At 41.2% G+C, this 16947-nt stretch overlaps 1 protein-coding gene across 1 annotated transcript in view; it reads left to right on the top strand.

The window, feature by feature from the left end:
- The window catches only part of LOC307252627 (dedicator of cytokinesis protein 3-like), a gene marked incomplete at both ends in the record, with an annotated part of 48765 nt that overhangs the window by 18037 nt on the left and 13781 nt on the right, over positions 1-16947 (top strand). Inside the window, 26 exon segments of the mRNA XM_080030346.1 lie at positions 1461-1545; positions 2826-2870; positions 5876-6030; positions 6204-6285; positions 6379-6439; positions 6526-6673; positions 7735-7823; positions 9405-9530; positions 11786-11910; positions 12037-12199; positions 12353-12459; positions 12589-12760; positions 12862-12959; positions 13326-13409; positions 13599-13699; positions 13808-13889; positions 14295-14465; positions 14726-14752; positions 14755-14790; positions 15154-15346; positions 15484-15611; positions 15831-15977; positions 16106-16204; positions 16302-16396; positions 16581-16656; positions 16818-16918. Coding sequence (XP_079886472.1) covers positions 1461-1545; positions 2826-2870; positions 5876-6030; positions 6204-6285; positions 6379-6439; positions 6526-6673; positions 7735-7823; positions 9405-9530; positions 11786-11910; positions 12037-12199; positions 12353-12459; positions 12589-12760; positions 12862-12959; positions 13326-13409; positions 13599-13699; positions 13808-13889; positions 14295-14465; positions 14726-14752; positions 14755-14790; positions 15154-15346; positions 15484-15611; positions 15831-15977; positions 16106-16204; positions 16302-16396; positions 16581-16656; positions 16818-16918 — 2796 coding nt within the window.

Here is a 16947-nt window from a genome sequence, read left to right as displayed (position 1 = left end):
TTAGCAGATGAGTGAGTCTAAAGCAGCTTAAAGTCAATGCACATCCCCCTGGAGGAACTGTAAAGCCATATTGTTGCCAGTTTCCAACTCCTTCTAACTGAGCTGTGGTAGACATCCAGAGATGAAGAGATGTGAGGACTCCAGCTTGGCTAAGGAAGAGCTCTATGTGGAGGGGGCCATATGTCAGTTTAACATTAGATTCACTGCAAAATTTCACATAGTTCATGTACACTGATACTCATGTCGAACTAGACTGGACAAAATGAGTGTGTGTACCATGCTGGAACGACAATTGTTACAAAGTATTTTGTTCTTCATGCGTGTTGAGGACTGTGCTATGAAGAGCACACTGACCTGGGAACTGCAGTGATCTAATTTCACAGTTAAGAAAATCCCAACAGCACTAAGAACTTCATGATTTCAGGCTGCACATTTGTGTTTAGGTGCATCAACAGCAATCACAGATGTAAGGCAAGTAGAGTACAATACAAAATACGTCATTTCTGTACTTTACCTCTTTGATTGCATAGACTCTTTGTGGGGTCTCATATAAACTTATCATGAGTGGTTGACTACTGTTTAAAGCCATTATTCGTCATTCCACTACAAGATCTCTATGTTTCCCAAAATGTCCATAGATGTCAGAAATGTCTTACAGAGCGGTTAGAATAAAATAATAATTGATCTGAAAGTGTACATCATGTGACCTGTTTTTTCCCTCCTAGGAAAAAAAAAATATTGTAGCTGGTCGGGGCGGAGTAAGTTACTAAACCTATAACAATTCATGATATTTGATGAAGAAGTTATGCTGCGTTTAAAAAAAAGGTTAATCTTAAAGCAAAAGTTTGAACTGCTACTTCTTATCCCTGAGCAGTTACCAGGCAACCAGCAGATACTCCATGAGATTGTCTGGTACATAAGCCCCCTAACCTCCCATTAAAACAGTAAACTGTTGTGTGTACTCTTTGGTTTTTGTAGGGATTAAACATAGATGTAACTTTTTTTTGTAACATTTGTGAGCTTTACCTTTGGACAGAGCAAACATGGTCCTATAAATGTGACATAAATGCAGTAGAGTAAAAACTACAATATTTTTCCTTTTAGATGTAGTCATATAAAGTATAAACATGAAGCAGAAATACTGTTATTATTTGTAAGTACAGCACTAGAATAAATTTAGGAATTTTTATAAAAAGATCTCTGTGGATTGGATTTTCGACATATCACAAAGATGAAGGAGACACATTAGGAAAATTGTTATTGTCCTTAATAACTAACTCTAAATGAAAAAAAAACACACCAAGATTTCCCCCATAGATCTCAACATTTGATACATTTTCACAAAACCTTGAGATGTGACTTTGTTTGACTGATTTAATTTTTTTTTTTTTATTAAGCTCGGATTCCTTTCCTAACTGCTGTTTTTTTGTTTTCATTGTCACAAACCCCTCTTTCACCAGACACCTTGGCTTAGACCTTGTTCCAAGAAAAGAGTTTGAAATGGTGGATCCAGATCAGATCAGCATATCAGAGCTATACAAACTGGTATGTATTGGTGGGATTGTTCCTCAACCAGTGCATGATGTATAACATTCACCCCACAAATATTTGAATGCTATGAGATAATAAAACTGTAAAATGCATTTAAATACATATATAACATATCCTTTGCTCAGATGATGATTCTTAACATATTATTATCTCCTTCTTTTTTACATGCTGTGTGCCTTTTTTCAGTGCACTATTGGGGTTTTGCATAGCAAGAAATATTTTGTTGGATGTGTAGGGATGTGTGAATGCACCGATTATCAAATCATCCATAAGAAGGTGACTCACAAGAGAGGGCGCGATTCAGCTGTTGGAGCTGCATCATGTGACCTGTTCTTTATGCTTGTCTTGCCGCCATATTGAGTGTGTCCCTTTTCCTTGCATGCACGTGTCTCTTGCAAGCGTGATTGCCACCAATGCAGACGTAATGCAAAGTGACAGTTCCAGGTGAAGCTATGGCAAAATACATCCAGATGAATTTTTTATTGTTAGTTTTTTTTTCACATACTTCCGTCTTGGTTTGCCTTAACCCAACAACCAGACTACCAGATGAGACATAGTTTCATAAATAAACAATGCCTCAAATGTATTTTAGTGATATTGGATGTTCAAACCTATACACACAAACACAAACACACAATAGACTTCCTAAAGCTGCTTCAGCTTTAGAAATATGTGATTACAGCACAGATGTTATGAAATCTAGTGCTGGAGACTGTTTACTAGGAGGGAGATCCTTTCTAGTCACTAGCTGAAGCTCCATATGCTGATCAGCACACTCTCCAACTGCCCCGCAGCCTCCCATTATCCCATTGCCATGTTTCTCAGCTTTGCACGAAGAATGTTTGTGCACTAAATGCTCTGTCCAGAAACAACAGCGTAGCCCTAACTTGCCAAAAAGCCTCCTGACTGTCGACGAAAGTGAGCTTGTTTTTTGGCAGGGCAAAATGCCCTGGCACCTCTTCAGGTAGGGGAGTTGAGGAGTTCTCTTTGGCTGCTGAGCAGAGAGGGGTGTGTGGGCGATCCTGGCTTTGTCCTCTCTGCTCCCACATGCTCACGTTTTGCCTCGTGTGGGCTTCTCGTAGCGCTTCAGGAGCAGAAATACAGTCGCTCTGCAGCGTACGTTGGTGAAAATTGGTCAGATAAAAAGTATCGACTGAGGCATTGTTAGGTAGTGTGTGTCTGAAGCTGCTACAAAGTAAATAAGTTCAATGCTGTGTGGGAACAAGAATGGGCTGACTGACTCTCCTTTGAACTTTGCTCTTCTTTTTTTTTAGCACATTTCCAGCAGACACTGTGGTGGTCAGCAAAGCACAAACCAGGTATAGTCTTTTCAATATTTGGTGTTTGCAGTCTCTTCAACTCTCATTTTGTGTTTCTTTTTACAAGCACTCCCACCGCCAAATGAGTATGCTGAAATCTGGCTTTGACACTACTATTACCTTAAGAGTCTTTCCCATTCTAACAACCTGTAATCCTGGTGATCTGGGAATTTCTCCAATTTCACCGAGGATAAGAGCTTGTAGGGCTAGGAAGCTAATATAACATTTAAATTACAAGGTGTCACTGCCATGCTCAAAAGTAATCTCACACCAACGCTGCCAGAGAGTAAGGGTGAGATTCCCACTGGGACCACATACAGTATGCCCAAGATGTATGCACAAATGGTAGCTACTGTAGGGATTTTACAATGTTGAGTCCGCCTATTATCATTTGTGTGGAAACAACAGCTAAAAATGTGTCAAACATGTGTTTTGACTCTATTAGGGAGAGCAGTATTTTGAATAATTCCTCACCTTGCTTTTTATCTAAACCTTAGTAGTTTTACCATAAAGGCTAAATTGAGCTCATATTTACTGAGAAAAGGCCCTAAAGGAATTGTTAGACATTTTGTGAAAAACCCTTCTGAGTTACGTAGATGAGAAGTTTGATACCACTTACTGTCTATATCTGTCCATTCAAATTAAACTACCACCAAGAACCAGTTAGCTAAGCTTAGCACAAAGGCTGGAAACAGCTGGTACGGCTAGCATCATTTTGTTTGAAGGTAACAAAATATGCAAAACAAGTAGGGGAGAACAGGGTTATGTGAGACACTTTTTACATTTGCTCCCCTCTAAGCAAGCTTAAATGATTTATCTGTGAAATGTACACATTTACCATTAATTCAGGATGTTTCCTAGCAATTGACATTATCAGAATTTATTCAGGACAAAGGGCAGTGAAAATATGATTGTTTAAAAAAAAGTTGTCTTGTGTCTCACTTTACCCCAGCTTAGGGGTAAACTGAGACAGACCAGAGAAATCAAGGGGGTAAACTGATCCACTTACTTTTTCCACTCTGAAACTACCATAACAACACATGTTGTAACAGTTAGAATCCTGACAGCTAGCTTGAAAACCAAATGTTCCAAAACAAATGTCGGACTAGTAACAGAATCATGGGGTTTGGTCAATTAAGCAAAACATTTTTCTAAACACTTGAAAGTAACTCTGATCAGATACAAAATACAATTTATATTCAATAATTAACATTCAAATGACAGATAGAACCAGTTAGATTAAAACACAGTCTGGGGGTCAGAACACAGGACCCTTAAGCCCAGTTCAGACCAAAGATTCACCTTGCAACAAGACGCAACTGCAACTGCTCACAACGAGCTGGCCTGGATGTTCTAAAACTTGGCTTTGCGATTTGATGTTAAATATTCTGCGATGGCTTGCAACGGCTTGCAACACGCTGCAACGAGTAGTTCACACTGCTGCGATTTCTCCCCTGCGACGTTCTAAAACCGTCTCGTTGCAAGTTGCTGCGAGGCGAATCTTTGGTCTGAACTGGGCTTTAGAGCCAGCTAGCATCTGGGGGTCAGAGCAAAGGACACTCAGAACCAGCTAGAACAGCCTGGGACTCAGAACACAGGACTAGACCCAGCTGTCATTTTCCCCCTTTTGAGTCTTACTCTTTGATAAATATTTTTCTGCATTTGTTTTATTGGGATCATTCATTGAATAAAGACATATTACTTAGAGTATATTGATATTAAATGTCACTCTCGTGTCCCCCACATACATACATGCCAAACCATGCCCTTGCTGACACCCCTTCAACCATTCAACCCCCACCTCTGGCCAGCATTGTATTTTGTCTTATTCAACTAGTCTTCTTGCAACCTCAAATATAATGGATTCATTAAAAGAGGGCACAGACACTGTCTCACTTTACCCCACAGCATTTGTCTCACTTTACCCCACTGCCACAATTTGAGAAATAAACTACCTCTCTCAGCAATTCAGGCTAATCTTCAGTTATCATCATCACATCGTTTCATATGTTGGTAGTTCATCAACATGTATGATAGAAGTTTTTTTACCTGAATCAATTCGCTTTGGCAAACAGTTGATTAAGTTGACAGCAATTCATTACATTACATTTACATTACATGCAAAAAAGAAATTTTTATGAAAAAACATGCTTACAACATCACCATGGCCCTCTCCTTCATGGCCAAGGGGAAATGAGAGGGGCTTGAAAACATAAATCTCACATGACCAAAAATGTGTTCCGTTGCCTAGATACTGTCTCACATTACCCGATGTCTCACATTCCCCCATTCTCCCCTACCTCTAAAACTCAATAATGACCACCAAAAAACGAAGAAGCAACAATTAACCCATTTACTGGTGTTCGATCTGTTTGGCTTCTGAATGAATTAATAAAAACAAGATATAATGTTAATAAGTGAGCTTTATAGGTCCTCATAACACATGGATTTTTTTTAAACCAGAGAAGGTTTAGCTGCTTCATGCTCTTTCTAGTCTTTGTGCTAAGCTAAGCTAACTTGCTACTGGTGGTTTAACAGGCAGATATCGATATTTTCATATAACGCATAGTCAGAAAGCAGAAAGTCAGGCCTACTGACATTTTCCCAAAATATCAGACAAATTCTGTAAAAGGGTCCGGCAGACTCCTTGATACTAAGACAAAAAAGTAGTATGAGATGAAAACGTTTATATCACAGCATGAATGCACCCTCCCTGCAGCCCCTAACAACATGTACAGACCCACCGGAGCCACAGTGTTTCATCATTCATTCATCATTTCTTTATTTAGATGGCAACCGGTATGTCTTCTGTAAGCAGCATGTGCCTGTGACCGGAGGAAATACACTGTAAAGCATTATCAATTATTCACAGTGAATTATGCACTCCTTACAGTAACCTCTTGGATGTGTTTAATTGGATTATCTGTGTCCAGAGTGACAGGTTCTTGGCCTTGCTTACTGTAAGGACCCGTCTTGTTAGCGGTCATTTTCTTCTTCATTCCCAGGGTGACAGCGTGAAACAGCGCCATGGCGATGGTTGCCGTGTCCCTGTGTCGCACCACCTCTTCATCAATCTGAAGAGCTTCACTTACAACAGCATCAGCGAAGATGCAGACGTCTTCTTCTCTCTGTACGACACTCGCGAGGGCAAACAGATCAGGTACACAGAGGACCCTCAGTGCACTCATAACCGCCCCAAATGACTATACAGTACACATGCAAGGCCAAACACAATACACACATAAGTAGACACCATCTCTGTCTAGGACATTGGCTGAGGCTTTTTCTGTTGTTGACAGACACTCTAAAACTGTGAACTTACTTCTTTTGCAGCGAGAAGTTTATGGTGAAACTGAACAAAAATGGCGGACCAAAGAATCCCGAGAAGGCTGATCGTCTGTGTGCTCTCTTCACGGTAACATATTGTCTCTTCTAGACATAAACACAAGAATTCTGTACATCAACTCCTCTAGGATCCCAAAAACATGTTAATCCCTTTTTATTATAGGATCTGAGCAGCAAAGACTTGAAGAGGGACCTCTACATCGTTGCACATGTCGTAAGAACGGGTAAATAAGAACACTGTGTACAGACTCTTCCTGTTTGACAACAGAGATTTTTCTTCTGAACGTGTATGTCTCCTCCTTGTTTCCAGGCCGTATGCTGCTGAATGACTCAAAGAAAGGCCCGCCCCATGTGCAGTACAGACGACCTTACGGCTGCGCTGTTCTTGCCATGAGTGATGTTTTCCACACCATCACAGACCTCAAAGAGGAGAAGGACTTTGTGCTTAAAGTTTATACGTGAGTAAACGTGTGGCGCTCTCCGTCCTCTTCTTCTTCTTGATAAATACACAACAACAAAAGAGAATTATAATAGAGATGGTCTGAATATGCTTCATTCTCTCTCTAATTGTCTGTTTAAATGCTTGCCGGCTGTGTGGCTTTTGTACCTTTTAGGAATAGTGAAGCCAATGCAGCGAGGCGGTAACGTGTGAATGTTCTGCAAATGTCTTGCATGACAGCTTAGTGCTTCTGTGTTGACGCCTGGCTAGTTTTGAGCAGAACGATAATGAAGTGTCCTCTGGTAAATCAATAGGGCTCACCCCGGGCCTCAGATAGGGCACTTGGCGTTGTGACTCTGGCTGCTTCTGTTAGGCTTCGCCCCAGAGAGCTACTCCTGTATGCCGGCCAACCGGAAGAGGGAAGGAGAGAAGGAGAAGGGAAGAGATCAAGGGACGACACTTAGATAATTGAGCAAAGCTAGAGGACAAAAAAATAAATATCACAAAGCTCAGCGTTTTCTTGTCAGTCAACAGAATGTCTCCTTGGGTCGGCTCTGTCCTCCTCTGTGTCTGCTCCAGGTCAAAGGTCATACCTACACTCTGCCATCCTTTTGTATGACAATTTTTTAGTATTTTCAAAGATAGCCACACAGCTCAGGTTGAAATCAAGATTTCTCGAATAGAAAGCTGCCATTTTTATTGGATTTCTCTGTTGAGGCGAAGAGCTCTTCGCTTTTAAAAAAGCCAGCAGTGATTCAGTGCTGAGCTGCCTCCAAACTGTCGGCTCTTATAACGCTCCAGTCTGTGCATTTCCCCATGCCATCCCAGGGGCCTAAGGGCCCACAGTAATGAAAAAGGCTGGTAGAGAGCTGGCTGTCAGGTCTGCTTAGTGAGCTGTGCATTTGGGCTAATGTGCTGCTTGATAGCACCTCCCCCTGCTGCTACCTTTTCTCCAGGAGGAAATGGTCTCTGGGACACATGCTGTTGGTGTAGTCCCCATGCGCAAAATCCCGATCCCTCCATCTGGAACCACTTATGGGTGCGTTGTTAACAGTCCCACCCTACTGTCTTTCTCTGCAGATGTAACAATGAGAACGAGTGGCACCAGATACAGGAGAACATCATCCGCAAGTCCAACACCAAGTATTCAGCTCCCAGCACCAACTATGGTAAATATGTTGTCTCTACAGATCTGCTACCTATGTAATCTCCCCGGGGTTAGTTTTGCGCCTTTTTTTGTTTTTATGCAATTTAAAGATAAAAAAAGTTAAAGGCAGTCAACTTTTGTTTGCTAAGGGTTTCATCCAAAGCAGCTTGCTGTGGGTAAGCAGGTGGGGACCATGTTTTGCTCTAAGACAATTCCCAACCGGTCATATCTACAGTTTGTGGATTTTATAGGGGCATAAGTAAAGGGACTATACTGTCTTGGCTGGGAGCAGTGTCTTATTCTCCTGGCCAAGAAATAGAAATTGTCCTAAGCTAAGCTAACCCAGTTTTGGCTGTAGCTTCATATTTAAAGGACAAATAAGAGAGTGGTGTCAATATTTTCTTCTCAATCTTGGCAAGAAAGCAAATAGTACTGCAGAGCACTTTTTAATAGGTTGGTCTATAAAATGTCAGATAATATTTCCTAAAGGTGATTTCTCCAAATTGCTTTTTTTTGTCTGATCAACTGGCATGCAAATATCTTATTGCACTAAAACACAAGAATATATTTATTTTCTGTATCATAGAAGACTTTAAAAAACAGCCACATACTTCTGAGAAATAAATATGAGAAACTGCAACTATGGATTTTAAGATTTGTATTAATTTTTTGTTTGGAAATTACTTTATTTAAATAATTTTTTAAATGATTGTCATGTCATGTACATCGAATTAATCAAATCATTAGCTTTAATAGCAAATAGGCACATTTCCCAAACGGTCACTACGATAATAATCAACAAGAGGAGTAAAACACACAAATAAATCAGCTCAGCCAATGGGTCAGCCCCTATGGAAAAATAATGCATCTCACTGTGTCTTTGGTCTTAATAAATTGTGCCGTATAGAATTTCAAAAAGTTTTCAAATTCTTAATTTTTTTCTAAAATGATATATTTTAACAATTGAACATGCCAATTGAATTTTAAAATATTGAACCACTTTCAGACCTTTTTTTGTGACAGATATACATTAACAAGAAAAATCTCTCTTTAAATTTTGTGGTACATCTTTAAAACTGGCCTAACTGTAAGTGTGAAGTCCCCTTATTAATTATTAATTCCCTTTTTATGTGTCTCACAGTTTGATATATGACTCATGCCTTACAAAAATGTGTCACAAGATTTGTACCCATATTTTTCCTTTCTTCGTTATGTAATTCCACCCCACCGTTTCTCCTCCCTCGCTCTGTTCTCCATGGCTCCCATCACGTCTCTTCATCCACTCCTCTGTCTGTCTTCTTCTCCACCCCCTCGTTCTGACTAATGTCCTTTAAATACCCCTCTGTCCCTCCCATCTCCTTTCTTCTTTGTCCCCTCTCTGGATCCCTTCAATCCCAATTCCCTCCCACAACCCCACACTTCTTTATTTGTCCTTTTCCCCCTCATTTACACACACACACACACACACACACACACACACACACACACACACACACACACACACACACACACACACACACACACACACACACACACACACACACACACACACACACACACACACACACACACACACATATGCCCACCCTCCCCGTGCCCCCAGGCCTCATCATTTCCCTGCAGCTGCTGCGGGGTGAGCTGGAGCAGATCCGACGAGAGAACCAGGCTGTGTTCAACAGGGCCCTGGCACTCACACGCAAACTGGGTTTCCCAGATGTCATCCTGCCAGGTATGGAGGGCCAAGGAGCAGTGGGCGGTATCAGGCACAGGGAGGTTCTGACCAGAGGCCAGATGGCTTAGAGGAATGAAAAGAGGTGAAGGTCACAGAACAGTGACAGAGGATTCAGATGAAGGAGGAGAAGGGATAGAGCAAGATGGACATAAGAAAAGGAAGGGTGAGGTTAAAGGATGAAGAGTCATAAATAGGTGCTTAACTTACGTACTGTATTTTGAATTAAATTCCATCTATTTCATAGTAAAACACCTTTACTTTGTACCAGATAGTTAGAGTTTCTTTTCAGGTCAGGATTTTACATTAAACATGCCTATTAAATACAATATGTGTATGGAATTTGAACAGTAGAAGTGGCCTTTTTTCAAAGCTTAGAGAAAAGTCCAAAAAATGTCCTTACCTTTGTTATTCTTTTTTTCTACCGCAGTAATAATTGCACGTCTGCCACATTTATTTTTTGACACTACAAGGTTCAACACCGAATCACCTAAATAAATAAAAACAATCCAAACCTAGACACACGTCGACTAGCTACAGCAGTGAAATACCACTTACACATTGGTGCATCATTATAAATATCTAATAATGCAATAATAATAATAATATAACACTCAAAAGGGACATTATTCCGCACAGCCACTTTTAGTTTGAATACTTAACTTTTTTTTAGCTGGTAGTTCCTTTTGTTCTTTTACTTTAGTAAAGGATCTGATTACTTCTTCCACCACTGGGTGAGACTCTCAGTCCATCACTCCCTATTTGTGTGATATCCGCATTTAGGTCAGGTGCTGAGCAAGCTATGAAGAGCAGAGGTCTTCAAAGATAACTCAAAGAGAAATAGAAACGGAGAGGTGTGTGTGTTTATTTCGGTATATTTCATCAGATAATGTTGCTCTGCCTTGTGTCTACTGAGAATGTATGATCCTCTCCTCTCCCAACCTTTATGACTCATCTGTCCCTAAGGTAATGATTTGGATATAAATAATTATAATCTGATTTTATAAATAACTGCAATATCTTCCCCCGCTGTTGCCACTGATATTCATTCCATTAAACACTGACCTCCCAACTGCTGAGGCAGTCATGAGCTACAGTGTAATACAACTCAGCTGGGTCATTCCTCATTGACAAGAACAATGACGTGTGGTGCACATCTTAGTCCGCACATCATCTTAATTTATGTTGACCACTCGCTCATCTGTGGAGCAGAGGCTGACGTGCACATTATAACTTATTAACATTGCAAGGCTGGAGACATGTACGTTATTGTAGTCTGGGAATTTCTGAGATGTCTTTGTCTTGTTGTTGTTGTGAGTTACATTGAAACCCAAGCTACAAAGGCTGAGACGGTGCTGTAGGATAAGGATTTTGCTTGTGACGCCCTAGATATTGCATCAAGCCTAAGAGTGCCAACGTTGCTTTCTCTGCTTACAATGTCTGACGCACAATGGACAGAAAAAAAGACACTTAATAATTAAAATCTATGCAACTGAGCCAGAGATTTAGTTTTTTTAATTATGCATTTTTATTTGTTTTATTTAACCTTTATTTCACCAGGCAAAATTGCTTGAGGTCAAATGACCTCTTTTCCGAGCAAGGCATTCTTCTTCTTTGTAAAAACTTACAAAGTGCCTACATCACCCACAGTGCAACGTGACCACCAACAGTTCTGCTGGAGACTTGTATGTAATGCGAGTGTAATGCTCGTAGCTGCTAATTTAGCATTGATCAACTAGCCTCAAGCGGTTTGTCCCAGTGGTCACTCTCGGTATTGCAACAAAAGAAATTACCTCTGGCTTTAAAAGAGACAACCGTAAAATTCTAAAATGAAACCTGGAACTGAAAACAGGGCAAATTATTACTCTTTGTATTATTTTTTGTAATCCATGTAGGTTTTGTATCTATAAAACCTTCTTTCTGAAAATATCCAAGTGGCGTCATCCCAATAAAAAAAAGGTCTAGAGGCCGGGATAATTTTTTGTTTGGGTTCATATTTTTGGTGAGCAACTTTCATTCAAGCGACTGGGTGCCATGTTTGAATTCATTATCCATGCTCAAAACCCCTAGATTTAAATTGATTTTCATACTCGTTTTCCCCACCTCAAGTAATGTGACTTGAGGCACGATAGCCGCAAAAGGCTGCATAAGACCTTTTTATGCAGTAGCACTCCTACAAACATGCAAACAGACTTTTATGTAACATTTGTGTATTTCCTCTTTAACTCTAGTTTCTCCTGTGTCTTTTGCCCTAGGTGACACGCGCAATGACCTGTATCTCACCCTGGAGCGGGGAGAGTTTGAGAGGGGTGGCAAGAGCGTCCAGAAGAACATCGAAGTCACGCTCTACGTGCTATATGCCGACGGGGACACACTCAAAGTATGACGCATGTGTACACAAGTTATTAAATGCAATATCAACGTTATTTATTAATTTTTTATTTGTATCTATTATAATACACTTTTTCTCATTAAAAACAACTTACCATGCTCCTTTTCTTCACAGGACTGCATCAGTTTGGGCAGTGGGGAGCCCAACACAAGTGAATATCGCTCTTTTGTCCTGTACCACAACAACAGCCCTCGCTGGAGTGAGATGGTCAAGCTTCCCATTCCCATAGATCGTTTCAGGGGCTCCCACCTACGCTTTGAGTTCAGACACTGCTCCAGTGAGTCAATAATGCAGCGCAGTGGCAGTCATCCCTCAGTACATGAGTGTATTGGGATAAGATTTGCTCATGCTCTGAGTAATACAAATAAGGTTTGTGCTGTGCAGACAAGGTACAACGGTGACTGATATCCTGATGTGCTTCCCTTCGTAGCTAAAGACAAAGGAGAGAAAAAACTTTTTGGTTTTGCTTTCACCCCTCTGATGAGAGAAGATGGCACCACACTGTCAGATGAGAGCCATGAGCTGTATGTGTACAAGGTATGTGCATTTTAGATGTGTGCTGTTCTGTAAAAACATATATTTGTCATTTTCAAAACCTACTGTATTTCCAAACTATCCCCGGACCTTAATGAATCTTCTCTCTCCCTCTGGTATCAAATCCTCTAGTGTGATGAAAATGCCACCTTCAGTAACCAGGGCCTGTACCTGAGTCTGCCCTGCTGTAAAGAGGACTTCAACAGCTGTCCCAACCTGCCGGCCAACCTGCCCTTCCAGAGAAGCCCCAAAGAAACCTTCTGGGTCTCCACGATACTGTGCTCCACTAAACTCACACAAAATGGTAAACTTAATATTTACCTGCTTTTTCTCTATGTCCACATCATGTTTGTGTTTGTGTTTCATCAAAATTGGTTAACATTATCAATTACATTTTGCTTTCAGTGGACCTTTTGGCTCTTCTGAACTGGAAGGCCCATCCAGACAGGGTGTTGGACATTCTCGGCAGGTTACGCCAGATTACCGGGGAGGAGATTGTCAAGGTCATTATTGAACTAATTATTTATCTTAAATTATCTCTCCCTATTACAGGGAGAAAGGGAAGATTACTTTTTGCTTATAAAAGTGCAATTACTTATTATAGATGATTTAATATTATTCTTAAAAACTGAACAATGATAGTTAGCTTTATGTTCACGATATTTTAATATTCACTGTACATGTTGACTTTTTAAATATTCCCAAATAATCTGTTTGTGTAAAAACATGTAATACTGTTTAGAAGTCACACTATCCTTGCAGAATACTTTTTTTCCCATTGTTTTTTTTGGATGAAGGGAAGGGGCTACCTTTTGTTTCTATTTTAGTCACCTGCCAGGCCTTTCAATGTGTTGTTTCTTTTCTTATAGTTCTTGCGAGACGTCCTGGATACGCTCTTCTGTCTTCTAGATGACAACACTGATAAATATGGACCACTTGTTTTCCAGTCACTGGTAGGAAAATTGAAGTCAAATGACTATACTCTACAACAAGATTTAATTTGTCAGCAGGCAGAGGAAATGAGAATAACATCTCTAAATATGTGTGTGTGTGTGTGTGTGTGTGTGTGTGTGTGTGTGTGTGTGTGTGTGTGTGTGTGTGTGTGTGTGTGTGTGTGTGTGTGTGTGTGTGTGTGTGTATAGGTGTTCATCATTAATCTGCTCAGGGACAGCCGTTTCTACCACTTCAGACCTGTGATGGACGCCTACATCCAAAACCACTTTGCTGGAGCTTTGGCTTACAAGTAAAGCAACATTTATTTCATTCTCAATTCTGAAAAAAAATGTGTTCAAACACAAACATAAATATCTCTCGATATTGACTCACGTAATGTCAAACGACGTGTCCGCAGAGAGCTGATTCGATGTCTGAAGTGGTACATGGACCGCTCGGCCGAGGTCGTGCGACAGGATCACATCCAGGAAGCTATGAGGGTAAAGTATAACACAATATTCCCTTTGGTCCGTTTTGGCCCCTTCTACTGGGGTTAATTAGTGACACATGTGAAAAAAGCTGAAACAGATGGGGCTGATTTGGACTAATGTGACGCCATTTAAGGCTTGAGTAAGCGAGTTCCCTGCTGAGAGAAAAAGGAAGTTACTGTATGATATTAGGAATAAGCAGATTTTGAATTTTTTGTCCCGTCAGGAACACGTGAATAGATATCCTGTTTGCTAGATTGGAAAATTTAAAACATATCTTATATCAATATTTTCTCTGGATGATCAGCAGCGCAGTGCTTTTTAATTGTTAGGAAGTTAACAGTGCCAAATGATGTGTAGCTAAGCTTAGATGACCGTGTGTCTCTGTCTGATTTCTCCCCCCCCCCCAACCCTCAGGCTCTAGAGTACCTGTTCAAGTTCATCGTCCAGTCTCGCATCCTGTACTCCAGAGCCACATGCGGGATGGAGGAGGAGCAGTTCAGAGCCAGTATTCAAGAGCTGTTCCAGTCAATCCGCTTCGTCCTCAGCCTGGACGGCCGCAGCTCCGAGAACCTGGTGTTCACACAGGTCAGACAGTTCACACCTCACAGCCATACGTGTGTTCTCACCGCTCTGATGAAGCACACAGTATTATTTTATTGTATCTTTGGTCATAAATGTTTATTTTTATTTTCTCTATTTATTTATTCATCCACTTAGTTTTCACTTGTTTGATCATTTTTTTTTGGTTTTGTTAACTTGTTTCTCATTTCGTTCTTGTTGCCACCGTTTTCATTCTATGACCGTTGCTTGACTGTTGCTCCTTTCCTTGGCTTGCTCTTGGACAGTTTAGAGGTGTGATCAGCTGCATGCCTTTCTCTCTGCTCATGCTCAGGGGCTCTCGACCACCGCAGTAAGTCACAGCGCCCCCCTGTGTGTGTTCCACAATGCAGCAGAGGCTGTGCGCCTAAAAGCCTGCTTATACAGGGATGATATTATTCTCGAGTGAGAGTGAGATATTGGCTGGGGAAAGTAATACACTTCAGCACCACATCACAATATTGGTGCTCATTTTAGAAGATGCACAGCTGGCTTGATTTTGGGCTATCTTGTTTTGTGACAGTGTCTCTCAGAAAAGACCAATATTATAATTATAAGTGGCATTTCTTTTAGTGCTTTTATATGTGTAAGTGTAAGCCTGTTTAAAACATTTTATTCTGTTAATACACACTACAAATTCTTCCTCTGTGTCCTTTGTTTCCCCCTCCACCCCCAGGCAGCGCTGTTGAACAGTTTCCCTGATATCTTTGATGAGCTGCTGCAGATGTTCACTGTTCAGGAGGTAGCTGAATATGTCAGGGGCACCCTAGGGAGCATGCCCAGCACAGTGGACATTGGCCAGTCTATGGATGTAGTCAAGCTGCAGTCCATTGCTCGTACAGTTGAGAGCCGCCTCTTCTTCTTCCCTGGTGAGACAAATGTGAAGGTTTATGCATATTTTTTATTTCTGAAGATACCATAATAACCATACATGTAAGCTGAATGTGCATACAATGCTTTTAAATGACTTCCACATTCCTCTCCTCTTCTGTCTCTCTTCCCGCAGAGTCTCGGAGTATTCTGCTGCCTGTGGTTCTGCATCACATCCACCTGCATCTTCGCCAGCAGAGGGAGCTGCTCATCTGCTCTGGCATCCTGAGCAGCATATTTTCCATAATCAAGACTAGTGCCATGGTACAGTACATTCTACCATTTGCTTATTGGACATACTCTCTATATAACTGGGGGAATCACATGTGATTACAAAAAGTTCAATTGAATGAGTGAATACGACGTATTGGAAAGTGGTAATGTAGATGTAGCGTGTTAGCACAAACATCAAGGCATTCAGCATGTTAGCGTCTCTGTTGTTGACGTTCTATGCTTTTCTTCTACCTGTTCTTTGTATCTCAGGAGTCTTCCGTTCAGGAGGAAGTGGAGATGATGGTGGAGAGCCTTCTGGATGTGCTGCTGCAGACTCTGCTGTCCATTATGAGCAAGTCTCACTCTGTGGAGACATCCAGAGGACAGCGCTGTCCCCAGTGCACCGCTGAGATAACGGTGAGTTCCCACTCAAAGTACCTCTTTGAAGTGCAGTACAACAAAAGGTTGGATTAAGTGATTTTTTTTCCTCTTGAATAACCTTTTTAAAATATGTGTGACCATGTCTGTCATTTCCTTCTGTGCAGGGGGAGTACGTCTCCTGTCTTCTCTCTCTGCTCCGACAGATGACAGAGATCCACTTTCACCATCTACTCAACAACTTCCACAGCAAGGAGGAGCTGAAGGTGGGATGCTCTTTGAGTCCAGGTGTTGAGCATGATTACGGTCTCTTGCCGCATACCTTGACTGTATTAACGTTTCTATATATATATTCCCTGGCAGGAGTTCCTGTTGAAGATTTTCTGCGTGTTCCGCAACCTGATGAAACTGACGATCTTCCCCCGGGACTGGAGCGTCATGAGGCTTCTAACTAGTCAGTGAGTCTGCGTTTCCATTTTCTGTGTTTTTCCCGGAGACGGTAAGGGAATACAGCCAATCATTAGATCAGACCCCCTTCAGATAATCCTGCTCTCAAGGTGACGCTTGTGTTGCAAATCTTTTCATCAACTTTGGCAGCTACCTCCTTTTGTAAGCTGACAGTGTGATGTTTGCTTTCTGCAGCATCATCGTAGTGACAACGCAGTTCCTGTCACCGGCACTGCACAAGAACTTCTCAGAGGCAGATTTTGATTTCAAGGTTTGTGTGTCTGAGAAGCTGGCGGGGGCTAGCATTTAGGGAACCCACTACACATCCCGAGGCACTACATATTTTATGCTTTTCCATAATTAAAATGTTTGAAACTAGTGTTCCTGAATCAACTTATAGTTTGTTTCGTTTGTTTTTGCTGTGTGTTTTAGGTGTGGAACTCCTTCTTCAGCCTCACTGTGTTGTACATCAACCAGCCCAGTCTGCAGCTGGAGGCGATTGGCCCAGCTAAGAGAAAGAAAATCAACGACAAGTAAGAAACCACCGTATATGTACAGTGTT

Source organism: Ammodytes marinus (genome assembly GCF_949987685.1).
Source record: "Ammodytes marinus genome assembly, chromosome: 7".
In the NCBI taxonomy this organism is placed as follows: domain Eukaryota; kingdom Metazoa; phylum Chordata; class Actinopteri; order Uranoscopiformes; family Ammodytidae; genus Ammodytes; species Ammodytes marinus.
Note: the sequence above shows the minus strand (reverse complement) of the source record. Positions and strands in the feature narration are given on the sequence as shown.